The sequence below is a fragment of the Ambystoma mexicanum genome, chromosome 9 (assembly GCF_040938575.1).
Source record: "Ambystoma mexicanum isolate Mex_15411 chromosome 9, UKY_AmexF1_1, whole genome shotgun sequence".
In the NCBI taxonomy this organism is placed as follows: Eukaryota; Metazoa; Chordata; class Amphibia; order Caudata; family Ambystomatidae; genus Ambystoma; species Ambystoma mexicanum.
Genome location: NC_090931.1, coordinates 23,520,364 through 23,535,947, shown reverse-complemented (window position 1 = coordinate 23,535,947; position 15,584 = coordinate 23,520,364). Strand labels below are relative to the sequence as shown.

Here is a 15,584-nt window from a genome sequence, read left to right as displayed (position 1 = left end):
CTGAGTAATGGATGCACTCACAGCATTCCACCACTAGAGGTCAGTATAGGCTAACGCGCAGGTCTTTGCAGAAAGGTCCTTTGCATTGCAGTCTAAGGCAGGAGTTACTGCCCACTTGAAGCCCAGGCAGCTCTCTTCCAGGTACCCCCTTTCACAGCACTCTCCCCACTGCAACCTGCTCCCCGCTTAGTGTCTGCATTCGTGCATGCGCGCAGCCTCTATCCCGACTGTTCATGCAAGCCAGCCCCCAGACCCACAAGCTCTAGTTGGTGCAGAGAGCCCGGGAGGATAGGGAAGTACTGTTTTGGGGTGTGCACGCTGATTACGCAGGCAGTGTGCCTATAGTTACAGGTACACATTCAATTCTCCCTTTGACAGCACCCCCGGCAGCATCCGCTCGTGGGGGTTTGCCCCCTTTCTGCAGTGGTACTTACACACAGCTGATAACCAGGAGGAGCTTGGACACGCTCTGCAGGTGGCGGCCGCCACGACGGTCCTCTGAGAAGTGTCGGGTCTGAGTGGAACCTAAAGGGAAACAGTTCATGGAGTGGGTCTTCATGTTTTATAAGGCAGAGGTATGGACAGGGCACTGCAAAGGGAAAATTAAAAAAGGCGGAAGGGCTACAAACCAGAGCTCACACCACAGCTATTATTCACAGTCACGGGAACAGCAATAATACGACTGTATAAAGCTCACACAACAACCTGCCTTATTTCAGGGCTTTCCATTGAGTAGTGTTACTAAAGGAACACCTTGCCTTTAACACTAGTTATTGACCTTACCAAGGCTGGGGGGTGGGGAGGGGTCTGACCTACACCTGGGAGGCCTTGAGGAGGAGGATGGACGATAACCTGTCCCCAAGACGAATAATGGCAATAGCGCATAGACTCCCACTCCCTTGTGTAACTCCCTGCACCAGTACTTACCGCGTCTGTTCCAAGCGAGCTGATTGGCTGCCCCACTTTTGGGATTTCTCTACTCAATGGCGCTAAACATTCCATTATTAGATTAAATACATGTCAAGGGTCATGGGATCAAGAGAAGACTCAAGGTCATGTCAAAGTTCATAATCAGGTTTATTTTGTTCCCACCATGCAGGGTGAGGGTCAGAGTATGTAGCCCCCTGAGGACCCGGCACCTCCGTTTTTCTCTACTCCTCCCCCAGCTCCATGGCCCTCACTGGTGGAAACCGTCCCTGAGAGACTCTGGGATTTAGACTGACCCACGCGTCTTCCTTAAATGTGGGTCTTTTTGGATGCCGCCGTTATCTTGCAGGTGCCCCCACCCTGTTCCCCGAAGACTTTTGGTGGGATCAGGGACCTGGCACAATACTGTTGCTTGGTCGCTACGGTACTACCGCCTTTCCCCTCCGGGATGGGCTAAGCAAGTCTTGCTCCCACTTGGCCTGTGCTGGACTCAATCAGGACCCTCCTCAAACATGCCAAGAATCCTTTTAAGCCGCAGTGTCTTAGGACTGTCCTACCCGATCCCCCCTTTTCTACCTTTCCTCTTCCTTCCTTGGTCTTGCCCTCCTCCCAGTTCTTTCCCCTATGTACAGGGAACACTGGAAAGTCCCAGCGCTAGCGGAGCAGACAGGCTGGGAAGTCCTGCACCCAATACCGGAAGTAGTCAAGATAAATGGCAAAGGCCTGTGTTATTAACAATCCATATAAACAGGGGCAGCAGTAAGCACCCAAGTCTCTGCAGCTCTCGAAGATTCAATAGAGGACAGTGGATTATAAATGGCAAACACGCCATCGTTCAAGTAATATCACACTCTTGGTTACAAAAACCAGTGGGGAATGGGGATTGGTTAGGGGAATTGTCTACATATAGTACAAATAGGGGTTAGTTGTTTCATTGGGTACCACTTTTCTGATGGCCCTTCCTCGGACCACCACTAAACTGATACAAGTAAGGAAGTCATCATCCTAGCAACAGGTAATTGGCCACTGCAACCATTACATGGCAGCATTATTTTCAGAACTGTGATTGGTTGGCAGTGGTGTTACCAACCTTGAATATTTAGCAGGTCATCAGCACATGAGCAGTAACAGTGGTGGGGGGAGTGGCATCAAGGAGCTGCTTCTTTTAAAAGAATAAGACACTGTCCCCCATTTCCTAGGTGTCGAGCCAGGGCATCTAGACGTGTACTTGGCCTTGTCCCGTGTCTCTTGCTCTCGGAATCTGTGGTGAGTGAGGGCAAGCACCTAGCCGTGCTTGGAGTTAATGAATAGGCACTGTTCGCCAATTATAAGCCACGTGTATGGCGATCACGTTTTGAATTATTCTGCATGGTTTTTATTAGGATTTAAGCCCAGATTAAGGCGGATGTCTTTATCATCTCTGGCCCCTGGAGACTTGTTTGAGCAATTCTTCATCAGTATTTACGCTTTTAATACACGAACAGCTGGCTTTCAAAGGCTGTTTATTCTTTTACTGAATCTAAGAGAAATGTGTCTTGGGAAATGTTATCTTTGGTTCTTCTTTGGAGGTATTCAACCTCACTTTTTTGCAGTATCCTTGGAGGGGGTAATGTAGTCAGTCTCTGGCCTGCACAGATCTGTGTTTTCAGCTAATTCAGCAAGTCGAATCTCTCTGATGCTTTGAGGCTTCTTCAATGCTTCCCATTCACTATAACGTGGCTTTTATTCAACATGGCCGCTCGTTACTGTTGAATTCCTATGTTTAGCAAGCTTTATGTGTACTTCGTTCTTCTTGCGTTTCAGCCTTTACATTGGTGTATGTTATGTTACGAGTGTCTTATGGTGCAGGTAATATTCTTCATGCCTAAATGTGTGTTTGACCTAATGTTTGTGTATCTTCGTGGTGGGTGCATATCTACTTTGTATCTAGTGCATCTATGCAACCGTGCAGGCAAAGGGCGCAGTGGTGTGCACCAGAGGTGCGCTAGACACTGGCCAACTGGCTGTCAAGCCTACACTTCTACCTCGCAGACGCAACATACCCTAACTTCCGGCAACGACTGAATAAAGACCAGGTACTGAAGCCCAATAAGCAGAAGCATGCGCAGGCAAAGAGCGCAGTGTTGTGCACTGCAGGTGCACTAGATGCTGGGCGATCGTCCACCGGGCCTACACTTCCGCCTTGCAGTTGTACCCTAACAGTGTTGCGCACCAGAGGCGTTTGGCACCCCAAAGACTCTGCATCCAGGAGCCCGCAGCTGCGTCTCGGCTCCCGCCTAGGCCCACAACCATTTCAATTAGGTAATCGCACTTGCGCAACTTGTCCTATCACCCTGCACCCTTGCTTTCCAAGCTGCATTCCGGCTCTCGCCTAGACCCACAACCATTTGCATTAGCTAAGCACATTTCTGCAACTTGCTCTACTGTATTCACCCATCTCGGTTCTGCAAATGCCATAACACCCACTTGCCTACCACCCACTCTGTCCATCAGGAACCAGCGCCTCCAGCACTGCATCAGGAGATCCTCTACCCACAAACAGCCCATGCCTCTCACCACAGCACCACCCCCACTCCAAAAACAAGCTCTTCTGCTTGTGCACCTGACCCTCCACCCACCCATCCACCTCCAAACACTACACCCGTTCATCTCCACACCCCCCCTCCAGAGTGGCCATCCCCAACAAGCCCATCAATGTGCATTAATCAGCGCAAAATCAGTCCCTATGCATACCCCTGAAATTCACAACCTTCTCACCTCCAAAGATCTGAACCTGCTCGGCATGACCGAAACGTGTCTCCACCTGGAGGCAGGCCCTGCCTTATCCATCACGATCCCCCCAGGATATGCCATACTGTGCAATGACAGAACTCACAGTGGAGGCGGCAGAGTCGCTCTAATCTACAAAACACCCTCGCCATCAGGGTCACCAACTCCAGCCCAATCCCAAACTGCAAAATGCTCTCTACCAAGCTCTCAGTCTCCACCTCATCTATCGCCGCCCAGTGAGGAAGACCTCATACAAACCCTCAATCCCACCATCACGCCCAGCTAAAAAATTCAGATTTTAGGAGACCTCACTCTTGGCCTCAACGACCACCCGCTGCAGACTCTCATGCAAAAAGCCTAACCATCGCCCTCAACCACGCCAGCTTCGCTCACTGAACTACTGAACCTACCCACATCCAAGGTCACCCCCTCGACTGGATGGATTGCTGACCTTAATTGCAACCTGGCCAGCCCCACCACAAGTACTTGCTGATGGTCTGACCATCACATTTAAAATCCCCACCAGCAAAGGGCCCAACGCTTGTCACACAGTGAAACCGGAAGCCTGAGCCCACTGCAGTAAAAATCTCAACAAGGACGCCCTCACACTACTCTTCTCAAGCGGCAAGTTCCTAATCAACACTGCAACAAACCCAAAGACCCATGTCAATTTCTACAATAACACCATTGCACTAGCTGTTGACACCCTAGCCCCACTATAAAAACACAAAGCCAAGCCCGCTCTAAAAATAACCCCTTGTTCACCCCCAAGCTCCTTGCTTCCCATGCTAAGAAACTCACAGCTGAAACGCCCTGGAGAAGGGAATAGTTTCTTACCTGTAACTCCATTTCTCCAGCATTGGTATCTTTCATGGATTCACATGCTTAGAATATTCCCTGTCGTCAGGCTGGGAATCCCCGGTACATTATATAGACCCTTTCCCGTAGGAAAACTTTTTCGACGCTTATGCGTCCTATCCACCTCGTTTTGTATCATGCGTGCCCGCGCCGTCAGGACGCCATGATATAAATACAGGACCCGTCCCCGCGCTCCCTCAGATTTCGGCCCCCAAAGTAGTGGGGGAACCAGTTTGCATGGCCAGGGGAGGCAGGCGGGCGCATGTGAATCCATGAAAGATACCAATGCTGGAGAAATGGAGTTACAGGTAAGAAACTATTCCCTTCTCCAGCATTGGATCTTTCATGGATTCACATGCTTAGAATAGATTACATAGCAGTACCATCCCGAAGAGAGGAGGCGTGCATGTAAACTCACATACTTTCCTCACAATGCCAGTTCTCTATGGTCGTGTACCCATCAGCAATAGTTAACATAGAGAACGAACAATATTCAATCATAATTGCAACCAGATCTAACCCCTCAACCGGGGCTTACCTTATTGGAATAGGTGTCGAAGCACCGCCTGTCCACTCCTAGTATCTTTGGCATGTTGTTGTGACAGGCAGTAATGGCGGGTAAAAGTGTGTGTAGCCGCCTAGGTAGCCGCCATGCAGATGTCCCCCAGAGGGACCCCAGACCACAGCGCCGTCGACGATGCCGCCGCTCTAGTGGAATGAGCTCTTGGGCGTCGCAAAAGAGGCTTCCCAGCCTTGGAATGGCAGTACGAAATGGTAGACGATACCCATCTTGACAGTCCTTGCTTTGAAATGGCTTTGCCTTTAGCACCCAGACCATAGGCCACGAACAATTGCCTCGTTTCCCTGAAAGGTTGCGTGCGATGAAGATAAAACTTGAGAGCCCTCTTCACGTCTAATGGGTGTAACGTGCGCTCCGCTCCCGAGCATGGCTCTGGAAAAAACGTAGGTAAGACAATAGAGGAATGTTTATGGAACACTGAAGGCACTTTCGGTATGAACTGTGGGTTAGTGGCAAGGACCACCTTGTTCTTAAAAAATCTTAAGTATGGTGGGTCTACCATTAGAGCTTGGATTTCCGAAATACGTCGGGCTGAAGTGATGGCCACCAGGAAGGCCAATTTCCAGGACAAAAACTTTAGAGACGACGATGAAATTGGTTCAAAAGGAGGTTTCATAAGAGACGCTAACACCAGATTGAGGCTCCACACCAGAGGAAATCTCTTCTCGGGAGGGAAACTCCTGAACAACCCTTTAAGGAAGTGCTTAATCAGGCGGTCGCTGAATAATGGTGCGGAATGTCGTTGACGTGTAAACCTGGAGATGGCGGCCAGGTGTACTTTTATCGACGACACCGATAAGCCCTTTTGAGCTAAGAACAGCAAGTATGGAAGGAGCTGTTCCGGCATAATCGACTGCGGATCCAAACCTGATTGATCCCCGCACCACTGACAGAAACTCCTCCATTTGTACGAGTATGAAGTGTTTGTGGAAGGTGCTCTTGCCGCTTGCAGAATACGACGACACTCCTCCGGAATCGTTAGCTGGCCAAATTCGGCGAAGTCAGGAGCCAGGCCGTCAACTTGAGGCTGTTCGGGTCGTGATGCCAGACGATACCCTCCTGTCGAGACAGAAGGTTGGGGATCTTCCTGAACCTCATTGGCTCCGCCGCAGCCAAGTGCAGCAGGTCTGAGAACCACACTTGTCTGGCCCAATACGGGGCTACCAAAATCACCCGACATGGGTACTTGAGGATCCATTGCAAAGTCCTCCGGATAAGAGGAAAAGGAGGGAATGCGTACAGGAATTTGTTCGTCCATGGGAAGGAGAACGCATCTCCCAGTGAGCCCTGCTGAGGCCATCTGCTTGCATACTGCGGGCATTTTCTGTTGTCCTTCGTCGCGAACAGATCGATGGAAGGATGTCCCCACTTCTTGAATGCATGTTGTAGTTGCTGGTCGTTCAGCACCCATTCGTGAACCTCGTTCATTTCCCTGCTGAGGGCATCTGCCTCCACATTTCTCACGCCTGGTAGGTGGAACGCCAAGATTAGCATGTTGTGTTGCAGGGCCCAATGCCAGATTTTCTGTGCCTCCGTCGACAGGGACCTTGAACGTGTTCCTCCTTGTTTCCTTAAGTAAAACATTGTAGTCGTGTTGTCCGTCATGACACGCACCACAGAGTCTCTCAGTTGAGGAAGAAAAGATTTTAGAGCCCACCACACTGCTCTCAGTTCTAGCAGGTTGATATGCAGGGAGGACTCTTGTAACGACCACAGGCCTTGTACTTGTAACGTCTCCAGATGAGCTCCCCATCCGCTCAGAGATGCATCCGTCACCACCGTCTTCTGGAACTCCGGTTCCACCAGAGGCATTCCTTTCGTTAGATGAGTAGAAACTCTCCACCAGCGGAGTGCTTGTACCAGTTGTTCGTCGATGACCAGTCTGTCGGACCAGCGACCTTGGCTCTGCATCCAACGGTCCGCTAGAAATTCCTGGCAAGGTCTCATAAACAGGCGGCAGTTGTTTATCAATGGAATGCAGGACGACGTGGTCCCTAGCAGGGACATGTATTTGCGCACCGACACCCTGGTACCGCATTTCCATTCCGACGCCTTGCTTTGTAGCTTCTGTGTTCTTTCGCTGGATGGTCTTACAAGGCCTGTGTGCGTATGAAACTCCGCTCCTAGAAAGACCAAGGTCCTCGAGGGCTCTACGGAGGACTTGCTGAAGTTTATCGCGAAGCCCAGTTCCTGTAAAAGGGACATCGTGGCCCCCAGACTGTTTCGTGTTTGTTCCATGGACGAGCCTCTGACCAGCCAGTCGTCTAAATATGGATAGACATGGTGACCGTCCTTCCTTAAATGGGCCGCTATGGGGGCCAAGCACTTGGTGAACGTCCTGGGGGAGGACTTGAGACCGAACGGGAGGACCTTGAACTGAAAATGCTTTTGCCCGACGACGAACCTTAAATATCTCCTGTGTCGTGGACGTATTGGGATATGAAAATATGCGTCCTGAAGATCTAGCGACGACAGATAATCCATGGGTTGCACTGACCTGATAACCTCCTGGAGCTTTAGCATTTTGAATTTTGAGCTCTTTAGCCATTTGTTGAGTACCCTCAGGTCGAGAATGGGCCTCCATTTTCCATTTGGCTTCTTGACGACGAAGAACCGGGAATAAACCCCTTGTCTTTCCTGTGCCACAGGAACCCGTTCTACCGCTCCGTTTTGTAGCATAAGCGCCACCTCTTGTCTTAGAACTCGAAGGTGGGGCTGGGCCGAAAACACTGGCGGAAGACTTGGAGGCTTGTTTTTGAATTGCAGCGCATGACCCATGCGAACCGTGTCCAGAACCCATCGATCTGTGGTGATGCATTCCCATTGGTCGATATGATGAGAGACTCGACCCCCCAGGACATTCCGAAGGCCGTCATTGGTTGCTGGTTTGCTTGTCCTTCGTCGACGAGGGACCCGAGCCTCGTCGTCTGGAGGCTTGATAATCTCTGCCTCTACGTGCCGACTGGGATGCCCGTCTGTAGCCTTGTGAAGAGTATGAGGGTGTGTTAAATCCACGGTCCCTAGAGGCTCCAAAGCGGGAGTTTCCGGAGGCGCCCCTGAAGGGGCGAAAAGAGCGAAAACTTCTACCTGTCTGGAGGGCGCCAAGAGACCTAGCGGTATCCGTGTCTTCCTTCATCCCCTTCAAGGCTTCATCAACCTTGTCTCCAAACAGATGTTCTCCTTCACATGGCATGTCTAGAACTTTGTACTGGACTTCAGGTCTAAAAGTAGTACATTTGAGCCACGCTTGTCGACGAAGTACTACGCCATGATTGATTTGTTTGAACCCCGACTCTGCTAGGTCCACCGCAATATTAATTGCATGGTTCGAGGCCTCCTCACCATCCCGTACTAGTAACATGGCTGCTTTGCGATGTTCTTCCGGCAGGTGTTCTAGGATAGGGGCTATTTTATGCCACATCTCCCTATCGTAACGCGATACAATCGCCAAGGAGTTGGCTGCTCTTACCGTCGTGGCGCCGACTGAGAGCACCTTTTTCCCAAAGGCGTCCTGTCTCCTTGCCTCGCTTTCTGGAGGGGTTGAACATTTTTGCTGTACTCTGGCCTTCCTAGCCGCTGCCGCCGATACCACAGAGTCTGACAGTGGCTGTGATGTTAGACATTTTGGAGTGGACTCCGGAGCTTTAAACTTTTTCTCAATACGCCCCTTAATAGCCGGTTCCGAGAACGGATGACGCATCGTCTTGAGGCCTTCTTGCCATACGTGGTCCAGGATTGGGATGGCAAATACCGATTTCCTCCTTTGACCCATGTGATCAAAAAGAAAGCAATCTTTCTTTTGCTCCTCAGGAATTAAGCCGAACTCGGAACACGCTTTCCCCATCATTGCATGGAAGGCTCCCACATCATCCGGAGGAGATGGTTGTGCCTGGCTCCTCGTAGACTCTACCTCTACATCCGAATTCCATGTTGGGTCTCTCGACGGTGACAGGGAGATGTCCGACCCTGAGTCACCTCGTATAGAATCGGACTCCGATAGCTCATCCTCCTCCTGCACTCGAGGACGATCCTTCGCCACCTGGGAGGCCGAAGGGCTTTTGGTCGTCGTGCGAGCTGCTTGAGCTTGTTCGTCGACGGAAGGTGCAGAAAATATCAACGATGAAGTGCCAGGCTGAGGGATCTGCGTATCCAGACGCTGCAGGAGCTTCTGAAGTGTATTAAGCACATCCAGGGACAAAACCGTCTGGGGGGGTCAGCAACGTCGAGGATAGAGGGACCACACCCCCACTCGCACTCGTCGTCGACGTATTGGAAGGCCGTAGGCCCAAGTCCGACGGCTGCATAACCATGTCACCTTCTCCTTCCACCGACGACCCCGGCAAGGCCGTGTCTTGCAGCAGGACCTCAGGGGGGGCCGGTTCACAAACCTCTGGCTGCCAGGCCATTAATTGAGTCCCCGTCGACGAAGGAATCCCCACCGCTGCTGCCTGAATAGTAATCGGCATCGTCAGCGATACCGGGGTCGACGAGCCAGTCGCCGGCACCGAGCCTTTAGACTTCGTAGCCGATTTTGTTGCCGACTTCCCTGCTGAAGCGTCTCGACTCACGGAAGACCTAGGACGGTCCCCTGAGGAGGATTTTGATGTCGCTTGCCTCTCCGTCTTAGAGGATGAGGAGGAGGAGGACTTTTTGTGTGATGAGGAAGACCCAGCATGCCTTCCCGCATGCTTGTCCGCAGGGCATTTTTCGACAGGCCTCACCTTCTTCGAGGGAGGTTCTGACTTGCTCCTGGAGGCCGTGGAGCCAACTTCTGATGCCGGATAGGCACCCGCTCCGTCGTTAAGCCAGTCGACCAACCTTCTTTTCCGGTCTTTAAGGGTTTTTTGGGAGAAACCCTGGCATATCTCGCATATATCCGCCGTGTGGTGCGGGTGGTGACAGTAGATACAATCCATGTGGGCATCACCTTCATAGACTTTTTTGAGTCCACATGTCGCACAAGGACGGAATAAAGCTTTTCCGGACATATTTTCTTCAGAACGTAACTTCGCCGAAGCGAAAACACAACCTAACTTCAATTAGCAGTAACCGCGAGGATCCCACCACTTTGAAAGACGGTTGAAATCTGAGGGAGCGCGGGGCCGGGTCCTGTATTTATATCATGGCGTCCTGACGGCGCGGGCACGCATGATACAAAACGAGGTGGATAGGACGCATAAGCGTCGAAAAAGTTTTCCTACGGGAAAGGGTCTATATAATGTACCGGGGATTCCCAGCCTGACGACGGGGAATATTCTAAGCATGTGAATCCATGAAAGATCCAATGCTGGAGAATAACCCCTCCCACCCTCCAAAGCTCAGTTCACCTCCCTCACCAAAGACTACAAAAGAGTGATTCACAGCACCAAAGCCAGTAGCTAGAATGCACAGTCCAACACCAGCAAACTCTTCACAATCCTGCCCAAACCTGAGTCGTCAGTCACCTCTCCTACAGACCTCATGGCAGACGATACCTGGTATACCAAAGTGCAAGAATCCCTCACAGGAAAATCTTCTCCCTCCAGGAGAAACTCTGTGCCAAGCAACTGGCCAATCATGCAAAAACACCACCAGCCACCTCCCCGCCCCTCATAACTCCCACTAGCCTACCTACCACCCAATTCAACTTCCACCTGGTATCAGAACTCTAAGTGCAAACATCATCAAAGTCCTCAAACCCTCACATTGCAGAGGGGATGTCTGTCCATCCCCCATCATCAAAGACGTGCCGAGTCTCCCACACCCATCATCTCAGCAATGATCAACTCTTCCTTTGCCACAAACATGATCCCAACTTCATTGAAAGAAGCTTGGATCCTCCACTGCTGAAAGAACTGTCACTCAATACTATCATCCCCACTAATTACGGCCCCATTACTACCACACCTTTAATTCTTCAGGCAAACTCTCCCTGCTGCTCATGCTGGACTTATAAGCAGCGTTCAACCTCGTCGACCACCAGACAACCCGCAGCCACCTCACCACAACAGCAAACTTCTCCCCATCAGTGGCAGACTGGAGCAGATCCTTTTTGACAGACAGATCCTCCTGTGTCTTTATGGATGATCATGTTGCCCCACCAACACAAATAACCTGAGGAGTCCCATAAGGGTCCTGCCTTTCCCCCACCCTGCAATAACATTTATGCTAAATCCCTTTTTGATCACCTGGATGCGCTCGGCCTGTCCTACATGAATTATATTGATGACACCCAAATGTTCCTCTCTCTCTCAGACACCTACCACCTTGACATTGCAGCCATCAACTCAGTCTATGACATTGTCTGGAACTGGATGGCAACCCATCAGGTATGTCTAAACGATGATAAAACTGGGATCCTCGGTGTAGGCTCGCACACCAGTCACTGCAACATGGATCTAGCTTACAAAGTATGTGACATTGACGGCAACTTGATCCAAACTGGACCTCTCTCGCCAGGTCAACGCCATTGATCTCTCTGCTGCCTGCACTGCCAAATTTCTCAATGCCAGCAAGCCCTTCCTCACCACAACTAACCGCATCACCATAGCCAGAGCCATCACCGGAGTCAAATTGGACTACTGCAATTCCCTCTTTGCAGGCCCTTCTCAACGTAACTTGAGCAAGATACAAACTATCTAAAACAATGCCCTCTGGGCCACCCTAGGCTTGTCCAAGCACAACCATGTTACTGAAGCCAGAAAAGATGGCCACTGGCTCCCGATCGGTGAGCAGATTAAATTCAAGACTCTCTCCATTGCACACAGGTGTAACACCAACACTGCTCCAGCCTACCTATCACACCTTGGGGAGAAATACACCCCACATCCTCCTCTAAGATCCTCAAATAGCTACTTCCTCAGAGTGTCTACCTTCACTCGAAAGACAGCAGGAGGATCAAGCTTTCCTGTCATTGCCACAAAGCTGTGGAGCAATCTCCCCATTGCCCTGGGAAAGTAACTCTCCTACTGGACCTTTAGAAAACAAATTAAAATGTGGCTCTTCACCTAAAGCTGCCTGAGCTAAGACACTTGGACACCTGGTCCTCTTTTTCCTCCCCCGTTGTGTGTCAATGTGTAAAGCTCCCTGAACTAAGACACTAAGACACTACAATACCTATTCCCTCCTCTCCCTCACCCATTGTACTTTTCCATGTATTCTTTCACCTAATGTAACTAGTGCTGAATACCTAAGGGTTCAGTGCACTGCAACAAATGCAAACATACATAAATAAATATGTGTGTCAATTCAGTAGTGATGTGTGAGAAACCTGACAGTGTCTCCCTGGCTAGTCCCCAGGGATCTGTCATCTAGGTGGCCAAGACACTGCCAACGCTATTGGATCCAGTTCTTGGGGTGGACCAGTGAGGGAGGAACACCTGGATAGGGGTTCTTGGGCAGTGGGAGTGGGACACAGACGTGCAAGATGTTGTATCCCCCTTCTTTTGACACCTTTTCCCCATCCTACCACGTAGGATATTCCAAAACACTACCCTTCCCCTTTCACCACACAAACACTTTTGCACAACACGAAAGACAATGGACTAACACCAGAGCCATTTACCTGACGTGTCCCAATACCATTGTCAGAGAAAGTCAGGCAATTGACCAGAATCACACACACACACACCTGTTGGCCCTTTCTCTTCCCCGCATGGATAAAAGATGGAGCAAGACAGCACAGTACGAGCAAGGCAGACCGCACAACGAGACAGCTATCCAGACCCGGCAGTTGAAGAGGAGAAGAAAGGTGGCAAATAGCGAGCAGCCCATGAGAAGAGACACAACCTTGCCCTTCTCCACAAAACCATGCAAACCCTCCACAGAAGAAATCGTAAGACTGAGGACAATAGCCCAAGTGTGCTGCAGGAGACGTCAACGGTACACGGAGCATATCGACGCTGATAAGCCGGAGCAAGGGAGACTCCTGATTCTGTGGTATCAGCCTTGACTCCAGTTTCAAGGTAAGCCAAGTGGATCATCACAGCTGGTTAGTCAAAGGGAGAATCGATACGAACCGGGCTGTGGCGAATGAAAGTCGCAAAGTGGCAAAGTGAGAGAATTTCAAAGAACTGTAAGATTGTAAAGGGGAGAACAGTGGCAAAAGGGGACTGGCACCATGTGGGTGCTGCTCTGAGAAGTTCTGGTTGATCCCAGCTGAGTAAAACTACAGATACCCGAAGGCCATAGGAGAGCCATAAGATAGGTCAAAGTGGTCATACCGGAGGTCAAGCAAAATCCCAGTGCAGTTGAAAGCCTTTAAACTAAGAACTATAAAGAAAGCAAGGGAAGTGAATCTCGCCACATGAGAAAGTAAAGGAAGTGAATCCTGTAAACATTGAATGTATATGTGACTATGAAGATGAAAAGAGTGAACCCGCAATAGTGATGCTGACAAGAAGGGGGCAAAGTCTAAAGTCCCAAGAAACAGTGTGTTGACAAAGGTGAACCCAACTGAGGGATGTCCACTGGAACTGTTTGAAAAGACATTGGGCCTCATTACGACCCTGGCGGAAAGTGACTGACCGGACCGCAACAGCGTAAATAGCGTTTCTGCCATTGCACGAAGGAGCAAAGTGCGGCTAATCACGACCCATCGGGCACGAGCATTACGCCATGGCGGAATCCGAAAGGCTGCGATGGCGGAAATGACCCCAAAACGGCCCTTACCGCCGCCGTACGCTGCACCAGGTGCAATACCGCCACCCATCTTAGCGGTCACCGTAATGAGCGGTCACCGTAACGAGCGGGCACCGCAAATTACGGCCACCGTAAATATACGGAAACGGAAGTAAAAGCATGTGGCCGGAACGGGAAACAGCACGCCGCACAACTATAAAATCCGAATCCCAACACAACCATTAAAAATCCGACCCTGACACACATCCCAACCCGTTAGCAACCCCAGTTAAAAAAATAAATATGGGAAAGGTAGCCAAGAAAGCGTGTGACCGCAAGCGGCAGGTACACTTCTCCCGAGAGGAACTGACCGTGCTCACCGAGACCCTCCAGGAAAATGCCGCCGTCGTCTTCTCCAGTCAAATGACCAGGACGGCCCTTGCCAACAAGAAGGCCATATGGGCCCTGGTGGCACAGCGCGTAAGTGCGGTGGGGACAACACCCCGCACGCCACAGCAATGTCGCAAGCGGTGGGACGACCTGCGGATCCGCGTACGCAGCATACTTTCTGCGAACAGGAACATCGCCACAGCTACCGGGGGGGGTTCAGAGTCGCCCATCAAGTTGACCCCCTGGGAGGATATCTGCGCCTCCACCATAGGAATGGAGAGCATAGAGGGAGTCGGAGGGATGGAGAAAGGAGTGCCGACATCCGGAGAATCAGGTAGGTTGGCCAAGAGAAACAATGCGAAATCCACAAACCACGAACATGTGCAGTACCATGTGACCCCATAGTGCAATACATACTTTGCCCTGACAGCGCCCTCTAAAAGTCAGAATGAATAAACAAATCAATCAAGATGCCATAAACAACCCCTACATGTGCAGCATGCACCCCCTAACTGCAGGCAGCCAAATGAATGCATCCTCAATCCACACGAAAATGAGACCACCTCCAAGGCCCAGTCCCAAATCAGCCTCATGTACCACCCCAATGCATCTGATACGTTGCCATTCTAAATCCGACAGACCCATAACTAACGCTCGCCCCTCTTTACTCCACCACAGGGTCCGATACCAACGACGAGCTGCAGGACACCCCTACCAGCACGCCTGCAAAGAGGGCCAGGACCAACGTCCCAAGAGCCTCCACCTCAGGTGCAAGGATCAAGACACGGCAGCAGCAGGAATCAAGTGGCAGCACACTGGAGGGGACTGCAACAGGCACCCCAGCAGCCAGCAAGTCCACAACCCCAGCACCACAGGTCCCCCCAAAGAACGTATCTGATGGCACTGCCTCTGGTGGTAGCAGCACCATAGGTGACACAGCTGTCATGCCAGCATGCTCCGACACGGAAAACAGTGCTGGCGACGTAGGTACCATCCATGACCTTTCCCAATCCCCCTGCATGTTCCATCCCCTACACCATGACGAAACCACGCAGGGGCACCCTGAAGACGACGACTGGCCAACCCCCACAAGTCCTGTGCCAAGGCAACATGTGTTGAGCAGCCCCCCTGTCACACCACCGTAAATGTCCATGGCCCAGCAGAGGCAACAGTCCCTCGACCTGCTGATCGAGCAACAGCAGGAAGTGTCCACGCTACTCAAGGACCATGCAAATGAATGCGGGGGTTCCAGGGCAGCCATGGAAACATCCACCGAGACACTCAGGGCACAAATAGAGAAAAGTAGTGAGAGCCTCAGGGGAGAAATGGAGAGAAGCACCGAGAGCCTGAGAGCACAAATGGAGAAAAGCACCGAGAGCCTGAGAGCACAAATGGAGAAAAGCACCGAGAGCCTGAGGGGGGAACTGCATGCGACGTCCAAAGACGTTTGTGCTGAACTTGC

At 51.1% G+C, this 15,584-nt stretch overlaps 1 protein-coding gene across 11 annotated transcripts in view; it reads right to left on the bottom strand.

Moving 5' to 3' along the window:
* The window catches only part of GRAMD1B (GRAM domain containing 1B), a 1,544,984-nt gene that overhangs the window by 70,355 nt on the left and 1,459,045 nt on the right, over window positions 1-15,584 (bottom strand). For all 11 annotated transcript variants that reach the window (XM_069614089.1, XM_069614090.1, XM_069614092.1 and 8 more), the window contains one exon: window positions 435-525. In XM_069614089.1, the coding sequence (XP_069470190.1) occupies window positions 435-525 (91 nt within the window). The remainder of the gene's footprint in view (window positions 1-434; window positions 526-15,584) is intronic.